The sequence below is a fragment of the Desmodus rotundus genome, chromosome 9, assembly GCF_022682495.2.
Source record: "Desmodus rotundus isolate HL8 chromosome 9, HLdesRot8A.1, whole genome shotgun sequence".
In the NCBI taxonomy this organism is placed as follows: Eukaryota; Metazoa; Chordata; class Mammalia; order Chiroptera; family Phyllostomidae; genus Desmodus; species Desmodus rotundus.
Genome location: NC_071395.1, coordinates 104,826,368 through 104,844,479, shown reverse-complemented (window position 1 = coordinate 104,844,479; position 18,112 = coordinate 104,826,368). Strand labels below are relative to the sequence as shown.

General features: G+C 42.4%; 1 protein-coding gene across 1 annotated transcript; it reads left to right on the top strand.

Moving 5' to 3' along the window:
• The first annotated feature begins 12,621 nt into the window (after positions 1-12,621).
• Positions 12,622-16,712, top strand: KRT24 (keratin 24). The gene is made up of 8 exons (XM_024573336.3): positions 12,622-13,230; positions 14,014-14,096; positions 14,448-14,604; positions 14,909-15,070; positions 15,172-15,297; positions 15,658-15,875; positions 16,064-16,191; positions 16,373-16,712. Exons 1-8 carry the CDS (start codon positions 12,664-12,666, stop codon positions 16,474-16,476), a joined length of 1,545 nt encoding a protein of 514 aa, XP_024429104.2. The 5' UTR covers positions 12,622-12,663; the 3' UTR covers positions 16,477-16,712.
• The last annotated feature ends 1,400 nt before the right edge of the window (positions 16,713-18,112 follow it).

Below are 18,112 nucleotides of genomic sequence, written 5' to 3'. Positions count from 1 at the left end.
GGCGGAGTCACAGTAAACAATGATACTATCATTAAAACTTTAATTTTTTAAACTTGCCACACAGTGTGTCACACGTGCGTGTGCGAGGTTTTCTTTCCCAAAGAAATTATTACAAAAAATGAAATATCCTATGATAATTTTTAAACTGCTACACAGGGACAGCATTTAAGGGGGAACATTGAACTCCATGTGTGAGGGACCCTAAAACGTAGAAGACCCATGCTTTTTATTCATCAACTTCATCTCTTCAGTCATGATGCCCTTGGGCCTGGGATCTGGGCTGTCAGGGATGCCCCTCAGAGGCCCCCGGGGAGGGTGACAACCGTGAGGAGAGTGTGTCGGCGGTGAACTTACTCTCGTGTGGTGAAATGAGTGTCGGGGGTCAGGAGACTCGGGGCCTAACCCTGGTTCTCGCACCGACGGGATGTATTAGATAAAGAAAAGCACAACTTCTGAGCTTCAGTTTCCTTCCTTGTAAAATTTTCTGACTGCCCCTCACAACTCCAGTAATTATTGGATTACACCGATGTGCACGAGTGTGGTAAAGACGACACAAGTGATGTAGGAATGCCACAAGCACGAACAGCAGAAGAGATTAAACAAAAAAAGGATGTCTTATTTAAAGGAGCAAAAAGTCTTGAATCTGATGAAGCAGGAGAACGAATTTTTGAAAAATGACATGACGCAGATTAGAAACCTAGAAGTGTCGGTTTCCATGGTGATAAACTCTCCTAGATGATGTAAAGTCTGGTCTCTACAACAGTGGGCTTTTCCCACGTGAAAAGCATACCATCTGGAACCCCAGTTTCCAGGATACGGAATAAATGAGATGCCGATTTGAAAACCAAAATCAATAGAGACTCGGTTTGGGCACAGAATACAGCACACATTACCAGTCATCGAAAAATGGGTGGGTCAGCCGAGAAACCCAGAGTCCTCAACCTCCTTCTTACAGGGCACAGTGTCGTGGGCTTGGGATTTTAAAATAAAAATAATGCATTACAACACTTGGCTTTCTATTTTTTAGGTAACTGCTCCTAGTGATTAAAATCCCAGAACTGTTTTTTAAAAGGCAAGGACTTAATGATTATGGACTGCATCACTTTGTCATTAAAACAAAAGCAGTCTTCAGCTCAGAAGGGGGTGCAGGGGACAGAGCCAGAGGCAGATTCGAGATGCTATGTGCTGCCTCTGAAGACAGAAAAGGGGCTACCCCCAAGGGATGCAGTGGCCCTTCGAAGCTGGAAGAGGCAGGGAAACACCTGATTCAGACTTCTGACCTCCAGAACGGTGAGAATATCCTTGTGATCACTTACATCATTCCAGATTTAGTGATCTTTCCAAGAAAAGCTAACATATTGGACACACCCCGTCTGTGATGCGGGTTCTCTGCTGAGGTCGCTCATCTTCATGTGAGACCCGTGCATGGGAACCTGCGATCTATAATATGATAGTAATATTACTCTCTCCTATCTGCGTACGTGCCTTGGCAATGTACGATTTGGTATGCTGATTTCACATCAGTCTTGTGCATATGTGCATGTTAAATATTTTGCCTCGGGAGAAGAAAAGTCAGCAGTAAATAAAAAGTGAGATTTCTTTGCTTTCAATTTGGATAAAGGGGAGTGGATGTATTCCAAGAGTTCTTTATAAAATTTTTCTATTGAACTAACATATTTCATACTTGCCCTATGCCAAATATTGCTCCTGTCCCTTTAGAAATATAACTTGTTCAATCCTATGATAACCCTGTGAAATGGGAACTAGTGTCTTCACTTTACAGATGAGGAAACCATGGCGCAAAAACATTAAATAACATTCTCAATGTCACACAGCTGGGAAGTAGCCAGGTAATAACGGGGGAGCTAAGATTGCAAACGTACGGCTCCAGGCACCTGTAGGCACCACGCCATCCTGACCTTTGGGAACTTGAATACATTTTCCTACAAAGTGTTCTAAATAATTATAAAATTCCACAATAGCCCATTTTAACTCCATGTAGCTCAGCTGAAATCCTGTACCTCTATCGACACACTGTCCCTGGTTCCCAGCACAGTATCTGTCACAGAGCAAGCGCTCAAGAAGTGCTTGTATAGAACGTGGTATAGAACGGACACCCCGCGCGTGACATTAGCACTCCAGAATGACTTGGAGCGTCCAACAGCGGGGACGGAGATGTTCTCTTCTCCTGCATCTCCTCCGTTGGTCCCAACAGCTTCATGGTGGAAAGGAACTTGGGCAGTTGGGCCCTTTGGAGGCAGCACAAGCCTTCGGAAGCAGGTGGCAGATGGGGTCCAGACGACAGCAGCAGGGCAGCTACACAAACCTGCGGAGATAATCTGAGTTTCTGTTGCTGGGCAGCAGGATCGGCTGCAAGGCTGACAGAAGGTGGTGTGGAGTACGCAGTGGGATGGCAAAGTGAGCCGCTAGGACCACGCTTCCAAGGAAACTGGGTCTCTAACTAGGGCAAGAGAAGATGATAAATCAGCCATCGGCAACCAGGAGGCTGCAACTGGGTCAACCATTGGGACAATATTGTTTTTCAGTAAGAAAAAGACATACATTATTTTTCTGACTCTATCTCAACATTGTGAAAATTACAGAAGAGAAAACTTGCTGTGATCATACAAAATACAACAAAAATTATACACAAGTTCTTTAAGATCAGGGAATGTGACTTTTCAGTTTTATTCCCAAGATATAGCAAAGTGTTTTTTGCAAGATTAATTAATAATTGATAAAAGTTGACTTATTAGCAAGTGTAAAGTATATATAGAATAATAAAATATATGATATAACAGAGGATAAATTATAGAATTATAAATAGATAATTATATAATTTTTATATTTTATAAATTATAAAAAATAATTATAGAATTATAATAGAAAACAGTGATAGAATAATTAGAATTAAAAACTGAATATAATACTAAATTTAATAACAAATAATAGAACCATAAGTGAATAATGGGTGAAAGATACAGATAGGGTCTACATATTTTTATAAACAATTATATATAAAAACTTCAGAAGTAAAATTTCTTAGAAAAAGTACCAAGAACATCAGATATACATAGAAAAATGGTGAAGACTATGAAGCACCTGAATCAGATGAAATTAAGCTGATCTTCCAATTTAGCACCAGGTGGTCTTATGAAATAAACAATACCGTACAAATAAAAAAAAAGATCTAGCCCTGTGTCTGAATACAGACTTATAACTTATGAAATTCTTATTATGATTCTGTGCACTAGGTAGGGCAGGAATTATCCTTAATTTTACAGTAAGAAAACTACAATTCTAAAATTCTCCCTATTTCTTAGATTCAAATAAAAGCAGAGGAACCAGGACAGTGACAGATAATGGCCAGCTGATCTCATCTCAAGGCAACAATGTTACTGATGTAAAATTCAAATGCCAGTAAGATGCTGGCACCTGTGCTCTGTCCCCAAGAAGTAAACGGTGAATCTGAGAAGCGTAACAATCTAACAAGCCCAAGGACAGGGAGCTTCAACTCCTGCTGTAACTGTTTCTCGTCTTCTTTGATTTGGTTTCGTCTTTAAAATGCAAAACGTGTTTTCCTTTTTAATCATTCCACCTCAATAGGCTTGCCACCTGTTGCAAATCAAGTATGTCAGTCTTTGCTATTTTATTACACACTGTTTTTTTAGAGAGAATGCCTAAAGTGTAAGCCTTATTTCGGCTATTTGTACTTTTCTTGTTACACACTATTTTTACAACAGCTTTATCGAGATGCAATTCACATACTATGTAATTCACCCATTTAAAGTGTACAGTTTGATGATTCTTACTTAATACCTTCACAGAGCTGTTGGACCATTGCCACAATTTTGACTGTTTTCATCCCTTCGGAACCTCTGAACCATTAGCAGTCTGCTCCCCATTTCCCCCCGCAAACCGCCCCCTCAAGCCCTAGACCACTGCTGATCTACTTCATGTCCTATAAACTCACGTATTCTAACCCTTTCACATCAGCGGACTTGCATCCTCCGTGGTCTTCTGTACCTGGCTTCTCTCACTTAGGGTGACGTTTGCAACATTCATCCATGTTGTAACATGTGCCAATGCTCCATTCATTGCGGAATCATATTCCACTGCAGCCATACACTACAATTCCCTGGCCCGTTTGCCGAGTGGACATCTGGTTTATTTACACTTCGTCACTATTCTGATTAATGCTGCTATGAGCGTTCACGTCCAAGTGTTTGTGTGAAAGTGTTTTCACTTGCCTCATTTCATATATTGTCATTGCTCCGTGGTGCCTACCGAGGAGTGGAATCGCTATGGCTGGGCCATATATCAACTCTGTGTTTAACCTTTGAGACGCTGCCAGACTGTTTCCACAGCGACCGCACCATTTTACATCCCCATCCGCAGTGTATGAGGGTTCCGACTTCTTTACATCCTCGCCAACATTTGTTATTGTTGTTAACAGCAATATTTTATTATTATTATTTAAATAATTTTAAATATTTATATTATTATTACAGCAATCCCAGTAGACATTAAGTGGTACCTCATAGTTCTACACTACTTTTAAAAGCCATTGTTTTATATTTGTCCCAAACCATGCCAAAAATGATTATGATGTGATTATCAAATACCCAATAGGCCTGCAGCTTTCCAGCTTTCGTATGGTGTCAAAATTCATACATGTGAAGATGACACCTGCCCCTTAGGAATCTACTCTCTCCATGGACAGACAACACTAACACAAATGAAAATAAGGAAACAAGTGTTTTAAAAATAATTATGAGGAATGCCTTCAGATTCCACGGATCAAATATTGATACAGCAGACACTGCACAAGGCTGATGCATCCAGCTGCTGGCTGCTCACAACGATGCCCCTCACTGGATATTGCCCTGGGCAGCAGGGAGCAGCCTTGCCCAAGATTATCCCCCTCCCAGCAGAATGCCCATGGGCCAGTAACTGGCAGACACTCAGCGCCTTTGCCTCAAATTGGACAATCTTGAAGGGCCAGCCCAGCTCTACAGCTCCCCCAAAGGATCAGCGGAAGCCTCCATTAAAACAGCATAGCAGTCGGCCTCTCCCACTGCCCTGTCTGGCCTTCCTCACTTCCCTACAGGTATGTCTCCCAAGAGACACTCCCTGATAAGCCTCTGCACCCATCTCTCCATCTCATAGTCTCTTTCCAGGGAACAAGAATTAAGAAAATACTATAAAGGTCCAGACTTCCAGCCAAGATGGAGGTGTAGGCAGACACTGTGCCTCCTCGAACAACCAAAAGAAGGACAACAACAAATTTAAAAACAAAAAACAACCAGAACTGACAGAAAATCGAACTGTATGGAAGTCCGACAACCAAGGAGATAAGGAAACATTCACCCAGACCAGTAGGAGGGGCAGAGATGGGCAGCCAGCAGAGAGGACTTGCAGCTAGGCAGTGGATTTCGGACTGGGTGGTCCCACATTCACATGCAGATAAACCAGGAGGAACAACTGGGGATCGAGACAGACTGCACAACCCAGAGTTCCAGCGAAGGGAAATAAAGCCTCAAAACCTCTGACTGAAACACCTGTGGGGTTTGAGGCAGCAGCAGGAGAAACTCCCAGCCTCACAGGGAAGTTCATCAAAGAGACCCACAGGGGCCTAGAATGTACACAAACCCACCCACCCGGGAATCAGCACCAGAGGGACCCAATTTGATTGAGAGTAGCAGGGGAAGTGACTGAAAACTGGCAGAGAGTGGAGCAAGCAGCACTCTTCCCTCTCGGATCCCTCCCCCACAGACAGCATCACAACGCAGCCATGTGGGTTGCCCCACCCTGGTGAACACCTAAGGCTCCACCCCTTATAGGTAACAGGTGTGCTGAGACAAAAAAAAAATGACCCAAATGAAAGAACAGATCAAAGCTCCAGAAAAAGTACAACTAAGCGATGAAGAGATAGCCAACCTACCAGATGCACAGTTCAAAACACTGGTAATCAGGATGCTCACAGAATTGATTGAATATGGTCACAAATTAGATGAAAAAATGAAGGCTATGCTAAGTGAAATAAAGGAAAATGTACAGGGAACCAACAGTGATGGGTAGGAAACTGGGACTCAAATCAACGGTGTGGACCAGAAGGAATAAAGAAACATCCAACCAGAACAGAATGAAGAAACAAGAATTCAAAAAAAATGAGGAGAGGATTAGGAACCTCCAGGACATCTTTAAATGTTCCAACATCCAAATTATAGGGGTGCCTGAAGGAGAAGAGGAAGAGCAAGAAATTGAAAACTTATTTGAACAAATAATGAAGGAGAACTTCCCCAATCTGGCAAAGGAAATAGAATTCCAGGAAGTCCAGGAAGCTCAGAGAGTCCCAAAGAAGGGGGACCCAAGGAGGAAACCACCAAGGCACATCAAAATTACATTAGCCAAGATTAAAAATAAGGAGAGAATCTTAAAAGCATCGAGAGAAAAGGAGACAGTTACCTACAAAGGAATTCCCATAAGACTGTCAGCCGATTTCTCAAAAGAGACCTTATGGAGACCTTGCAGAGACCTTAAGAGACCAAGACCTTAAGAGACCTTGCAGGCTAGAAGGGACTGTCAATAAGTATTCAAAGTGATGAAAAGCAAGGACCTACAACCTAGATTTCTCTACCCAGCAAAGCTATCATTTAGAATTTAAGGGCAGATAAAGTGCTTCCCAGACAAGGTAAAGCTAAAGGAGTTCATCAAGCCAGTATTATACGAAATGTTAAGGGACTTATTTAAGAAAAAGAGGAAGATCAAAACTATGAACAATAAAATGGCAAAAGACACATCTATCAACAATTGAATCTAAAAAACAAACCAAGCAAACAAGGAGAACAGAATCATAGATACGGAGATCATTTGCAGGGTCATCAGTTGGGAGAGTAAAGGGGAGAATGGGGGACAAGTGCAGGGATTAAGAAGTACAAGTTAGTAGGTACAGAATAGACAGGGGATGTTAAGAACAATATAGGAAATGAAGTAGCCAAAGAACTTACATGCACGACCCATGGACATGAACTAAGCGGGGGGATTGCTGGAAAAATTGGGGGGGTGCCAGGTAGAGAGGGAAAAATTGATACAACTGTAATAGCATAATCAATAAAATATATTTAAAAAGAAAAAATAATATACATTAAGAAGCAAAACAAAATTTTCAAAAAAACATTTTAAACCTTAATAAAGTATGCTAAAAGTCCATTCCAACACCAAGGGAAAATTGTGCAGTGAGCCAGCCAACCCACTCCAGATTTGGGCTGCACAACCTCAAACTGTCCTAGCTGCAGTTTGGCGCCACCTGCTGGCCACTGTCTTCTCTGCCTAAAATCAAGAGAGGATTCTGGGAAGAGCCCACTTTCAAGAAAGCTGCAGTTGCAGGAATCCTCAGCTTGTTCAATTGGCCCCACTCATCCTCAGCCTCCCATTTTCCAAACTCCCCTTCCCTAGCCACTCCTCCCCACCCTACCTGTCCACCCGCCTGCCATATCTCCCCTCCTCACTCCAGAAGATAAGAACTTTAGGGCTGGGCACAGAATGGGAGCAAACAGCTCCCATTACAATCTGGGTTATATGTGTCTGTAGGTTCTCTGAATAGGAAGTTATTGTCTGTTTAATATGAATGAAGGTCCAAAGGCCCTTTCAAGCAAAAATAATAAACTCTGTGCTACTTCAATCTGTAGTGACTCTGCACCCTGGAGGACAGAAGGACCTCAACTCCCACAAAGTCATGTGCCCATCCTCTTAACTCTCCATAAACTGATGAAACGAGCTTCAGGAACAGTTAAAAATTGAGCTCTTTAAAGAGATAGTAGAGCATTCAACCTCAACAAGTGTGAAGCAAAGTCATTTTCTCCCAAAACAAAATTTGGCAAAATGCCATGACTGAGCAGATGCTGGGGGAGAAGAGGAAACCTTCAAACAGATATGCTTAGTTGAAAGCTATAAAGAGAAAGAAGGAAGGGAGGGACAGGGAAAGAAGACAGAAAAGGTGAGGAAAGAGTGAAGGAAGAGAAACAGTCACAGAATCGGCACATCTCAGCTCTAGTATTGTAGACAGTTTGTAGCTCCTTTGGTGTCTGGCAGTAGCACAGGACTGAACTCGATTTATGGATGGAGCCAAATGCACTGCGAGTGGCTTCTCAGGACACGTATCGCTGCAAATTCTGTTGTTTCTTTCAGGTAGTTGAGGCTAGAGAGGCTCCCGGAGGCCACCATCAGGCCACTGATCTAAACAATGATTCTCTGCAGGGAAGTCCTCAGATGATCCTGGCCTGACCTTCCCTGCCCCCTCCCCAAACAACACCTCCTTTCACCAACAGCCCCTCCAACACACACACACACACACACACACACACACACAGAACCACGAACCCAAAAGGTGGAGAATAAAGGGTTAGAAGACAGAACACTTAATAAAGGACCGAAGCAATCAGTGACCCAAGTTGTTCGTGAAGGAAGGCAAGTCGTGCTGTTGTTTGTTAATTCAAGGACTATTGATGGTCTACCCACAACATGTTCGATATTATAAAGTGGCTGTGCACACATCAGACCGGAGCCCTTCCTTCTTCCACACCATCTGCCACGAAAACTTCTGCCAACACTCCACAAGCACTCTACGCCCAGTGACTTCCCTTAACTATTCTGATCTCATGCTTCTATATAAAAAGTAACAGAATATTCTTTAAAGTGAACAGAAGATAGAATTCCCAAGTCCATTCTCTTCTCAATGCTAAAGATGACTCAGGGACAAACTGCCATATTTTTCCAGTATTTGATTTTACTGCTAATCTAAAAACATGTAATATATTAATCTGAATTCTTCTCTTGCAAGTGAGGCAATAACCAAGGAGGAGCCCCCTACCTCAGGTCTCCCCGGGAACAATTCTGCACTTATTACAGAAGTCATATTCTACAGTGAAGTATAGTTTATATGATTCTCTGTAGGTAAAAATAAACTGCTAATAACAAAACTATTCAAAACAACGTGTAACTGAGGGCAGCCCTGGAGTTGGGCGCCCGGACGTGAGGTTCTGCCCGTTTCTTTTGAATTTTCACATTTAGAGCTCCTGGATGCCAGGCACCAAAGCCGGAATTTCTGAACATTATTTTTTTCCACTGGAACCTCACCGGATTCTTGAAGCTTTCATTTAACAGATGAAAGAAATGCCAAAAACGAACTTGTGAACGTTGGCAAATCATTATTTCAAATAAAAGAGAGTATTAAATGTGGGTATGTCTCAGAATAATCAGGACCAATGCTTACTAAAGAATTCTAACACAATAAAGAAGAAAAAAAGATGCAAAAGAATTCTAACACTTCGGGACAGAACAGAATTGTATTTGTATGTGTGATTAAAATCCTTTCATCCACTAAACATCAATGTGCTGGACAAGCGACCTTCAACATTTTCATCTCAGGGCACACATACACTAATTACTAAAATTCTGCAGCAGATCCAGAAATATACTTCTTGCCAATCTGACAAAAAATAAGTATAATTTTGATTCATTCACACCGGACCACTATTGTTGTGGAGGCTGCTGTCATTTTTTTTTTTTTTATTTCATAGTCTAGGGGAAAAAGAGGTCAGTGCCCCTGATTAAACAGTCAAGTCGTACATGTTTCCAAAATTCTTGGGGCACATGGGTTGAAAATCGCTGTTCTGGACGGTTTGCAAATCACAGAACTGGCACTAGTCTGTTTATGGCAGATTCACCACTGCAAAGAAAAGGGGCACAGAGGCACAGAAAGAAAGCATGAACCTGCATTTAAGGAAATACTAACAAGAAAGCCCTGTGAGTCACCTCTACACTTACTTATACAGTGACTCACTAGGCAAAGAATTCGAGGTGGCAATGGCTGTTTTATTTACTCAATAAATGCCCTTCCTAGAGGTTATCTCTGAAGTATAGAGGACCCGAGAAGCATCTCAAAAGAGCTTGATTTTGAAGTTGAATTTTAAAAATCAAAGAACAGACATGTCGGCATTAAAAGTATAACAATTTTTATTATATGCAATAAAATCATATCAACAAGAACACTAAAAAATAAGACACGAGATAGAGTACCTCAGTCATCACAAGCTTCCTCAACAGAGACTCAAATGTCCAGATACCCCACATCGCAAGGTAGATAAAGCTGCCAAAACAAAAGGGCTACCCTATGATGGCCACTGAAGAAAAACTCCACAAACCCCAGGCAGAAGTCACAGGCCACTAACGCTGCCGAATGTCTTTTCTCAGTCTTGTTCCATAAAGCTCCTTCTGCCTCGGCTCAGAAATTTCTAAACTGTAGTAGATTTCTTTCACTTAGCTGCTCTTCCTTTCTTGAACTTTCTTTTAACCAAACGACAGCCTTTAGGGAAGTAGAAAGATTCCATTTCATAATGCTAAGCGGAAGGAAAAGCCCAGTGACGGTCCCTCCCAACTCCAGCTCTCATGTTCCATTAAATCATTAGCATTTCATCTTCTTTGGTTTCATGGCTCTGGGGAGGGGTGAGGCAAGATGACGGACAGGCCATGATGGTTGGTGCATTTTTTACCTACCTGAGAAGGGTGTGATCAGAATCACACCCAGCTTAACGATTTAAAGTTTATAAGACTCCTGTACCCCTTGGAGAGATGGCACCCTAAGAATAAGACTGGTAACATAACCACTGCTGCGAAAATAGTACAGATAGAGCATAAAAGCTAGTAACCTGAAGAGCTACATATCAAAGGGAATTACCACCGACTTAATAATGTGTCCAAATCAAAGGCAGTCTAAGGAAAAATTAAAAGAAGGCAGAACACTGCATTAAAAAAATGATCAAATATAAGGATGCAGGGGTGTCTGACCTTTTGGTGTCTCTGGGCCACACTGGAAGAAGAAGCATTATCCTGGACCACAGGTTACATTCACAAACACTAACAAAAACTGATGAGCAAAAAAAAAAGGTTTTAAGTAAGTCTACGATTTTGTGTTGGGCCGCATGCAGCCCACAAGCCGCGGATTGGATGCTCCTGGATGCACATGGTTTAACAGACTTTGCCAAGTGTGGAGAAAGTTTTAAACAAACAAAAGGCAGTGAACTACATGGGCGTAAAGCCAGGAAGGTCAAGAAATATTGAAAATTTTGAAAGCACCTATACTTTTATAAAAAGAGACTTTTTAAAATTGTGGTAAAATACCCATAACATAAAATTGACCATCTTAGCCATTTTTAAGTGTACAGCTCAGGAATGTAAGATACCTTCACCCTGCTGTGCAGCCAATTTCCAGAATTCTTTTCATCTTACAAAACTGAAACTCTGTCCCCATGAAACCACCCCCCACTACCCCTTCCCCCAGGCCCTGGCAACCTCCATTCTCTGTTCTGTCTCTGCATTTGACTACACTAGGTACCTCATATAAGTGGAATCATACCGTATTTGTCTTAAAAACACCAGCACACTTCTAAAAACTACCAGCAGAGGCAAATGGAAAATTCTAAAGTACAAAGGGACAGAAAAACAGGAAGCAAAATGTGAACTGGGGAAGATTCTAGATTTCAGTACCTACCTAATGACCCCAATCATAACATTAGTTACCAGAAGTGGATACCGGTTCTCTTCTCTAAATATCTGTTAAACCAAACAGAAAAGAGAAAAGACGAGCGGAGGGTAGACTGGGGAAACTCCAGATTTCTGTAGCTGCAAACGCTCCACCACGCTGGTTAACAGGGGAGGATGCAGGTCCCACTCTTCAGAAGTCTTTGAAACAAAGACGAAATCAACCTCACCTTCGTTTCATAAGGTGTGAGTCTCAAGAGGGAAGCTGGTATCATTATATCAGATTCAAATTCAATCAGAAAGATCATCATCTTTGCCGCCAGGCACAAGTCACAGTGCTTCCTGATGATAAAACAATCTGCCTAAAAACCTTCCAGTCTTTCTTAGACATTCTCTACTCAAGTAAACGTGTTGCTGGGATCTAATAATACATACATGGAAGACTATTATTTATTTAAGTTTTTTTATTAACACTAAAGATATCTAACTTGATCTCAAAATATAAAAAAGACAATCTAAAAATCACAAATTTCAACAACCTCAGAAATAGGCTGATTGAAAAAATCATAGAGAAGGAGGACAAGTAAATCAAAAACTAATGCTGATCCCGAAGCTACTTTCAACTTCAAGAGAACAGTAGACAAGTTACAAGTTACAAGTTAAAGTTACAAGTTCGGTGGGAAATTTCCCTTATCATATTAAGTATTTTAATGACACTTGTTAATCTGGGGATGTGCCCTGCCATTGGGAAATCATGAAGCAAATTTAATAGAATTACTCCTTCAAAAAAGAATTATCAGGCATCGAAACCACTGAAAGATTAAAATTGTAATTCTGGGGAAAAAAAATTTTTTTTGCTTTGCTCCACCTTATTTTTTTTCTTGATATAGTAAATGCCCCAAGGCTCTGAGCCAGCTTCAAAAAACAAGCCAGTAGAGTGGGTCCAGGAAAAAGAAATGATCCAATTGTGGTTTAGCAACACTGTAACAGGGATTAAGAAGTGACACAGAAAAGGAACACCCTAAAAGTGTGTATATAAGGGCCAAAAAGGCAACCTGCAAACACGCTCTTCACCGTCACCCTTCTGTTCGCCTGGACGAGCTAAACGTTTGCAGGAACATCATGTCTTGCTCATCTCGGGTCTCTTCCTCCCGGGCTGGAGGCAGCTGCATGGTCAGGCTGCCTGCTGGCGGTGGCAGCTTCAGCGGTGGAAGCAGATGTGGGCTGGGGAGTGGCTCTGCCCCTGGCTTCCGAGGAGGAGCCGGCAGCTGTGGCCTGAGTGGGGGATTGAGCGGTGGCTTTGGAGGGGGTTTTGGTAGCTGCTCGGTAGGGGGTGGTTTTGGAGGAGCTTCAGGCTCTGGCGTTGGCATTGGTAGGGGTTCTGGCTTTGGTGGGGGCCCTGGATTCGGTGGTGGTGCTAGTGGAGGCTTCTACAGCTTTGGTGGTGGTGTGGGTGGTGGTATTGGCGATGGAGGGCTTTTCTCTGGAAGTGAAAAGCAAACCATGCAGAACCTCAATGACCGCCTGGCCAATTACCTTGACAAAGTCAGAGCCCTGGAGGAAGCCAACAGCGATCTGGAGAACAGAATCAAGGAGTGGTATGACAAGTACGGGCGCGGGTCTGGCGATGGGGGATCCGGAAGAGATTACAGCAAATACTATCCCATAATTGAAGATCTCAGAAATCAGGTAAGACACTCTCCACTGCTGAGTTTCTGTGGTCTCTTTTGCTTTCATGCAGAACACACACTATAGTGAAGGTTGTAACTCAAGGAATTTCTTGAAAGCATATTTGCTTATGGGTACGTAAAATGGGACTTGGTGTCCGGTAACTACGCCAGTGCTGCATACAACATCCAACCACATTAATTTTCTGTTTGCACCTCAAGTTCGACTGTTTCCACATAAAAGTTTATACAGTGGCAGACGGCTAATTCACATGGAGAGTGGTGGCGATGAGGCAAAACCAGCTTCATCTTTTTCCTGATCAGTTCTGGCAGGCTGACATACTTCAGTGTCTTGCTAGATTGAAATCATCTGTACAACTATTTTTATTTCTAGAAAATCTGGTGCAAATATTATATAAGAATATGGTGGAATCTGAAGTGTTCTTGCCACGGTTACATGCAAAAAGTACCTCTAAAGGCTTTCTAAGAAGCCAAGCTCACTTTTCACGCGATTTTCTGAAAGAGCTCATAGAATAACCATCTCCCAAAGCAGCTGGAAGTGTGCAGAGGGGCTGTGTTCTATAAAACAATGTTCTATGCTGAGTCCAGTACTGTGCAAATGGTCACCTTTTTGCAGAAAGATCTAGTCCAAATACACCAGGGCTATCGATACAGGTGCCATGACTAAGCAAGTTTGCAAAACAATGCACTTTTAAAAGATAACACAGGGGCATCTCCCTGGACAGGTGGGCATGCAGACACAAGGTAAAAAGCGTGAGTCATTCATTACGTTTGCCTTTTCTAGATCATCACTGCCTCCATTGAAAACGCTGGGATCGTCTTGCAGATCGACAATGCCAGGCTGGCTGCTGATGACTTCAGGCTGAAGTAAGAAAAATGAAGACTTGAAAACAAATATTGTAGGGAAAGTAAAATTCAATCTGTTTGCTTAAATTATTCTAATTTTTTTTTTAAATCTTACAGGGGTTTAAGACCTAAATTCACAAACATCCCAAATGTAAACTTTAAAAACCATCATCCCGCCACTAAGAAAAAGAGACAAATTAAGAATGAAATTTTTGTCATAAACAATATTAGCCATCACTAGAATTAACACTAGGCTCATGTTTTTCTTTACAAGGGGACCGGATAGCTCAGAGGAGAAACTCTTTCTTGAACAAGTAAGCATGCAGGTACCCTGTGAAGTGTGCTGCACTGTCTTTCTGCCGCCCCTTCCAGGTATGAGAACGAGCTGCACCTCCGGCAGGCCGTGGAGGCCGACATCAGCGGCCTCCGGAAGGTCCTGGAGGAGCTGAGCCTGACTCGCTCCAACCTGCAGGTGCAGATGGAGAGCCTCACGGAGGAGCTGGCCTTCCTGAAGAAGAACCACGAGGAGGTAGGTGCCCGCTCCTCATTATTAAACAGCTCTGGCCTCCCTGCCTTTCCCCCTTGGCCATTCTATAAAAATAAAATAAAATAAATTCTATCTGGATGGATTTTCAACTCCTGTGACCAGAAAAAAAAGTAGAACAAAGAGCAGATTATTATTATCTGAATTTGGTGGGAGGTTTTGCCCCTTCAGTGTCTTAGTTTCAACCATGCATTTCAGGAAGTCCATTGCTTTTCTGTCTTCATCACTCTGATCTCTCTCTCTCTCTCTCTCTCTCTCTCTCTCTCTCTGTCTCTCTCTCTCATGCTAGGAAATGGAGAACATGCAAGGAAGCTCCGGAGGGGACGTGACGGTAGAAATGAATGCGGCCCCAGGAACCGACCTGACCAAGTTACTGAATGCCATGCGGGCACAGTATGAGGAGCTGGCTGAGCAAAACCGCCGGGAGGCTGAGGAGCAGTTCCACAAGCAGGTAGATTATCAGCGCTGAGCAGCGGCTAAGCCTGCGGCCGTGCAGAAGCCACCCCTGTTCATCCCATCAGCCCCCAGTGACTGCACTTTGTTTTTATGTAGAGTGCCTCGCTGCAAGCACAGATCTCCAGTGATGCTGGGGCGGCCAGTTCCGCCAAGAGTGAGATAACAGAACTGAACCGGACCCTGCAGGCCCTGGAAATTGAGCTTCAGTCCCAACTGGCCATGGTATATGCCAGGAGCTTTGAGAAATCTCCATCGGGGTGTTAAGGGATTCGGTGTTCCCTCTTTGCCAAGATGTTCCACTTAGCACATAACAATAGCAGTATTAAGAAAGACTGTATTGTGGTCACAGAAAGCAGAAAACATTCCAAGTAAAGATAATATGCCCCATTTCTAAAAAAGATTTAGTTTTAAAAAAATAATGCCAACAAAAAATTAAGAAAACGATGATGTATAACGATATAGCTTGTAACCTGGTGACAGTATACATCTCCCAGGACCTTATAAAATTCTGTAATTTTTAAAACTCACCAATGACTTACTTTCATCGTGATTTATCTATCTATGTATCTATCTACCTCTTAGAAAAACTCCCTGGAAGGGACCCTGGCCGACACGGAGACCAACTACATGGCTCAGCTGTCAGAAATTCAGGTGCAGATCAGCAGCTTGGAAGAGCAGATCTGTCAGATCCGCGGCGAGACCGAATGCCAGAATGCAGAATACGAGCAACTGCTGGACATCAAGACCCGCCTGGAGCTGGAGATCGACACCTACCGCCGCCTGCTCGACGGAGAGGGAGGGTAAGGGAAAGTGACGAGTGCGCCAAAAGGCGGGCGTACCCTGGCGCGTGTGTGTCACGAAACCAAAAAGAGGGTCTTGGACAGTCCATCCAAATAACATCTACCCTCGTCCCAGAGAGCCCTCTGCATGGGGGATGTCTTCCGCCTTTGCCAAATGCAAAGGAAAGCAATTCTTTTTTTTCCTCCAGTGGTTCTGGATTTGGAGGATCTGACTTTAGAAACTCGGGACCCAGAAGCATGGGGTCCAGAAACACGGAATCCAGGGATTCCATGTCTTGTGACTCAAGACCTGAAAGCTGTTCTAGCCAAGGAAGAGGTAAGCATGTTTTGAATGTTCCTAACTTTATAATTGAAAAGTCAAAACATGTTTTGCTTGTCCTATTAAAAGTATACGCTGTTGTTCATGTAACCTCACCCAGAGAGAACATAACTTCGTGAATGCACCTGTATTTCCCCAGACCATTTCCAGACTGACGTTGTGGTTCTATGATTTTCAGATCCGAGCAAGACGAGAGTGACTAAGACCATCATAGAGGAGGTGGTGGATGGCAAAGTCGTCTCATCTCAAGTCAGCAATGTTTCTGAGGTGAAAGTCAATTGAGCGACTGCCAGATCAGTAACGGTGTCTTTCAGAGAAAAAGAAATGTGAACGAAGACGTCACATAAATTTAGCCATCGTTCTGGATAACTTCAGGGAACAGCTTCTGTACAGAAGTAGATGCCAACCAATTTCTTCTGCAGCCTCCTTTTTTCTTACTGGAATGTTCTTCTCCCTTTCTTTCTCCCTCCCTTCCCCTCTCTCTAGAAATAAATAAAATCTTAAAAAAAAAAAAAAAAGAATGCTCTTGAAAAAGTTGAAATGACAACTTTGCTCTAATTGTTTCTATGCTTCAATAAACTTACTTTTGCAAGTTAAACTATTGCTGAAATTCTTTTAAAGAAATTTAATATTTTACCTAGAAATGAGGCTGTCAGGTATGCTCTAGCTACAGTGTTATGTTATAAATATCCATTCATTGTCTACACAGTACCTTCTTCATAAAAATCAAAATTACAGCCATTTCGTATGTGGACATTTTTAACAACATCACATTAGAACTCGTGCTAGTTGAAATCAAACTCAGTGTCCCTAAAACTATAGCCAGCAGCTGAGCCCACGAAGAAGGAATTAGAATTATTCTCTTCAAGAAGGCTACATTTCAGATGGAGAGGGAAGCTAAAGCACAAAGAGGACGGAAAACACCAAAGGGTGTTTATAGTGAAGGGCTCGACTCCCCCACATTCACCAGCAGGGCCACAGCGGGCTGACATTGTGTGGGTGCGGGGCATTTAAGAGACTGGTCACGATAAAAGTCTTGGGAGGTAGGGGGGGTGATATGTGATACAGAGCCAGGTTTCTGAAAACCTTGAAAGCCCCAAAGAGAAGAGACGATCAGATACTTGTTCCTGTGCCAAATCTAGCCACACTTCTTAGCCAAAAACATGTCACTTGTCCAAGCTGGTGTTTCCTTTCTCACTCTCCGTCGCTGAGGTCTTTCACCCTAAGGGTGGCCCATGTGGCTGTCTCGCCTTGTCTTGCTTGGGATAATGAAGCCTGTCAAAGAAGGTAGGAGGTGGTATAAGGTCAGTCCCAAGAAGAACAGATGTAGGCCAAAAATAGGCTGCGTAAGAATACCCCCATGTGAGGGATTTAATATGAGCAGGTCACAAATTAGAAAATCAACCCCACAAACCAATTCTCAAGAAAAGAATGGACTTGGCAGAAATAATCAAATTTAAAATCACAAAAGAATAAACCTGAATATACTTCATGTCAACTCTACCTCCAAATAGAAAACCAATAGCAGCTATAGAGTATCAACCCTTAATAATCAAGACAACTTAAAAATGCAGTTTTTCATCGTCTAGGCACATTCAATAAAATATAGAAATGAACCCGTAGGTACAACAAGACTTCTTAAATAGCTAATCACAGAATAAAGTAAATAGCCAAGCATGGAACCACTACTCAGAGGAAATGAGCAAAGTTAAGTTGTCTTAAATCTTGTTTTCCATGGAACCAATACAGCAAATTAAACCTTGCAGGCGGGCACTTGAATTATCAGAGGGAACCCTTTGTAAAGCGTATGAATGTCTATCTTCTGTGCTGTACACCTGAAAGTTATACAAAACAGTGTTGAATGCAAACTGTCATCAAAAAATAAAATAATAATTAAAATTTCATATCTCGGATGTTT